Genomic DNA, 3385 nt, shown 5'->3' with positions numbered 1-3385 from the left:
GAAATTACTGGCGATGTGGTATTTGTAAATACGAAAAAAAGTGGGACATTGGTCATAGTCAAGAGAATGATTACAGAAAGAAAGATAAAGCATTAAAACCTAATAGTCGTGTCTAATTTTGATTGCGACGGTTTGTTTCACTTTTATTTTTATGCATCTTCAGATATGACTCCCTCATCTCTGGCTTGGCAAGGACTTGGTTCGCCATTTGAAGAGGACTTAGCCTAGAGAAGAACCCCAGAAGAGAACATGTCCGTAGTTCTCCTTCCGTGCGAAGCAGGCACGCCTGTGCCCTACGATGATAATGCCAATCGCACTCGATGCAATGACAATGAAGCTGTGCTCGAGCGCGGCAATGGCCACTCGAGCCGACTATTCCGGGGCCTTTACGACCTATGGAAGGACAACCAACTGACCGATGTCACTCTCAAGGTGGAAAACAGGTCCTTTCGCTGCCATAGAAACGTCCTCGCGTCGACCAGTCCGTACTTTCATCGGATGTTCTGCTCCAACATGCAGGAGAGTAGATCGAAGGTGGTTGCCCTGAAAGGCATCAAGGCGGAAAGTCTCTCGACCATTTTGGATTTCACTTACACCTCAAGGATGACGATCAACAACGACAACCTGCCGAACGTCCTCGAAGCTGCCGACATGCTACTTATGCCGGAAGTTAAGCAATTCTGCATAGAGTACATGGAGCAGAGACTTGGCGCTTCCAACTGTCTCGGGATCTACGCCTTGGCAGACAGATTTAATTGCGCCGATCTTGCGACTCGCGCATGGCAGTACGCCCTGAGAAATTTTCGCACCGTCCGTAAGCACGCGGAGATTCTCGAGCAACCTCTAGACATTTTGGAGATGTACCTGTCCACTGACGATCTCGTTATCGAAGGTGAGGAGGAAGTCTTTGCAACGATGATTGCGTGGATCAACAGAGACAAGAAAGGTCGCTTATCAAGCCTCACTAGACTTGTGTCTCACTTAAGAGAGCACCTCCTACCAACTCAGTATCTCGTCGAAAAAGTCCTTTCCAACCCCCTCGTGGCGAAGTCACAGTCACTCTTTATGACGATTGAAAATTCAGCACGAAATCGTGGCGACATGAATCTCCAACCGCAACAAACGCGATCGCGCCATGTCGTGCTCGTCGTCGGCGGGATCGGACCTGCCAATATTAAGCTGACGGAGGTGAAATATTTCGACCCAATCGATCGTCGCTGGTCGACGTTCTCCCACTTGCCTTTCGACGCCGAAACCGTCAGCTGTGTCGGCGCTGTCGACGACGATGTCTACGTGATGGGTTCTCGAGGTTCGTTCATCATGCATTGTTCCAGGGACGCGGATTGGATGGAACTCCCGCCGCTGCCGACGGAGAGGTTACGGCAGAGACTGGCGTGCTCGTCGGGTGACGGCAACCTGTACTATGTCGGCGGATTTGACGGCACCCAGAGAGTGCGAATGGTTGACAGGTTTAGTACACAGGACAAGACATGGCATACGGTAAGTTTAAAGTTCGTTTGTCCTTTTTGCAACAGTGAAAACTGGATTCCATTCATTAGCTGGTTGTTCGTTACTACGTCAGAAACATCCATATAAAGTTTGAATATCTTAGCAAACCGGTCTATTCACTTTCCTCATAATCATAAATCTGGAAACTTCTTTGATGGAGGGGAATAAAGACTGTAGATTTCAAGAGAATTTACTTAGGCCCCGAGAAGATTCTAGCCGCAATATTAATTGCAACGCTTTTTTTATCCCATAACTTATAAAATTACAACCTAAACATTAGTATATTAATAACAAAGCAATATATAGAGTCTACCAGTCTCATGTTTTTCATTAACATCTACCCAAAAATTAATGACTGAAAAAAGGATGCATATGACATAGCTTCCTTTTCTTTTCAAATTATCAATTTCAACAGCTTGAGCCCCTGCCTAATGCTGTAAGCAGTCCGGCGACTATCGTCTACGGTAATAAGCTGTACGTGTTTGGAGGTGCGTTGGCCAATGGTACCCCCACCGATATCGTCCACAGCTACGATCTCGACGGCTCGGGCCTCTGGGAACCTCGAGCGCGCATGCCGCACGCGTTTTCGGGCATCACGGCCGTCGCGCTCGGCACCCACATCTACATCGTAGGGTCTGTCTCTACTGTCGTTCATCGCTACGATCCGGCGCTGGACGCCTGGAGCCAAGCAGAGGATTTGACGAACACACATGCGCTCTGTGGTGCGACCGTGTGCGCGGGAAAGATCTACGTGACGGGCGGGGAGAATAAACCAAACTCGCCAATCAGCGGGGTAGAGGGGTACGACCCAACGACGAACCGGTGGTCGCCATGCAACAGACTTCCTTACCCAATCAGATTACATGGTTGCGCGTCTGTGATTAAAAGGATATAGGCGTTTAGCCCTTCCTGTGCCACAGACTTTGGACAGGGTGTACAATGCTATGGTGTTTTCTGTGCCAGTTAGAACTCGAAGCACCCTAAGGCTTAAGCGATGTCCTTGTATCTTGTTGAACTTTCTCAGCAAGCCCCAAGGAAAGGAATTGGTGCAATAAGGTGATATCATCCAAATAATCGTATAATTTTGTATTCGGCTGTAATCATATTAAAGGTCCAGTTGACCTTTGGGAGCAGTGATTTAAAAATGTTCAAGATATCACATTTGATGCATATTGGTGTAGGTTAGTTGTATCACAAAACATCCTACCATATGAAAATTTCGAAATGAAGCCTAAAATATAAGGAGATATCACAGCTTTCCTCAATAAACCATAACTGTAGACGGTTTAGTCGGGAAACATTTCTATCATAACTATTGTCCACACTGGTATACTTGACATCGATTATACTGATTCATTTTTTTTTGCATTATTCGTTTCTATCCCTAACTCACATTTCAGAAATATTTTGACGCACTAACGCTGGATTTTTGTTTTATCTGCAAATGGTATTATGCCTTTAATACAGGTGAAGAAAGACATGGCGTTATATTATTTCAGTTGCACCGTAAGATGTTTATTCAGCTCGATTTCAAATTTCGCACTCTATTTGTATGGGAAATGTAATCTTGAGCATATCTTAACAGTGATGTCTTATTCGACTGTCCATGATTGATGTTGACAATCTCATCTGGGTTACCGGCACAGCTTCCACTAGGGTATTTATTTCATATTGCATTTTTATTTGATCTTTCATGAAATCAGTATTGTTTCATGGCCCAAGTACATTTAAGTAACTCATCTGTAAACTGGGTTAATTGGAAGATGAAAGAATTTCGCATTCAGCTTGTATCAGCGCCATGACCATGTTATCACTGTTTACGATTTTTTACTCGTATAATAAGAGGAAATGTGTACTTCGCTTATTCAGTCCTTGT

At 45.1% G+C, this 3385-nt stretch overlaps 1 protein-coding gene across 1 annotated transcript; it reads left to right on the top strand.

Annotated features, from left to right (window-relative positions):
- The first annotated feature begins 249 nt into the window (after window positions 1–249).
- LOC140231023 (kelch-like protein 24) lies at window positions 250–2404 on the top strand. The gene is made up of 2 exons (XM_072311176.1): window positions 250–1500; window positions 1925–2404. The coding sequence occupies exons 1-2, from the start codon at window positions 250–252 to the stop codon at window positions 2402–2404; spliced, it is 1731 nt and encodes a 576-aa protein (XP_072167277.1).
- Window positions 2405–3385: the final 981 nt, after the last annotated feature.

This window comes from Diadema setosum, chromosome 7 (genome assembly GCF_964275005.1).
Source record: "Diadema setosum chromosome 7, eeDiaSeto1, whole genome shotgun sequence".
In the NCBI taxonomy this organism is placed as follows: Eukaryota; Metazoa; Echinodermata; class Echinoidea; order Diadematoida; family Diadematidae; genus Diadema; species Diadema setosum.
This window is presented reverse-complemented; position numbering and strand designations above follow the sequence as displayed.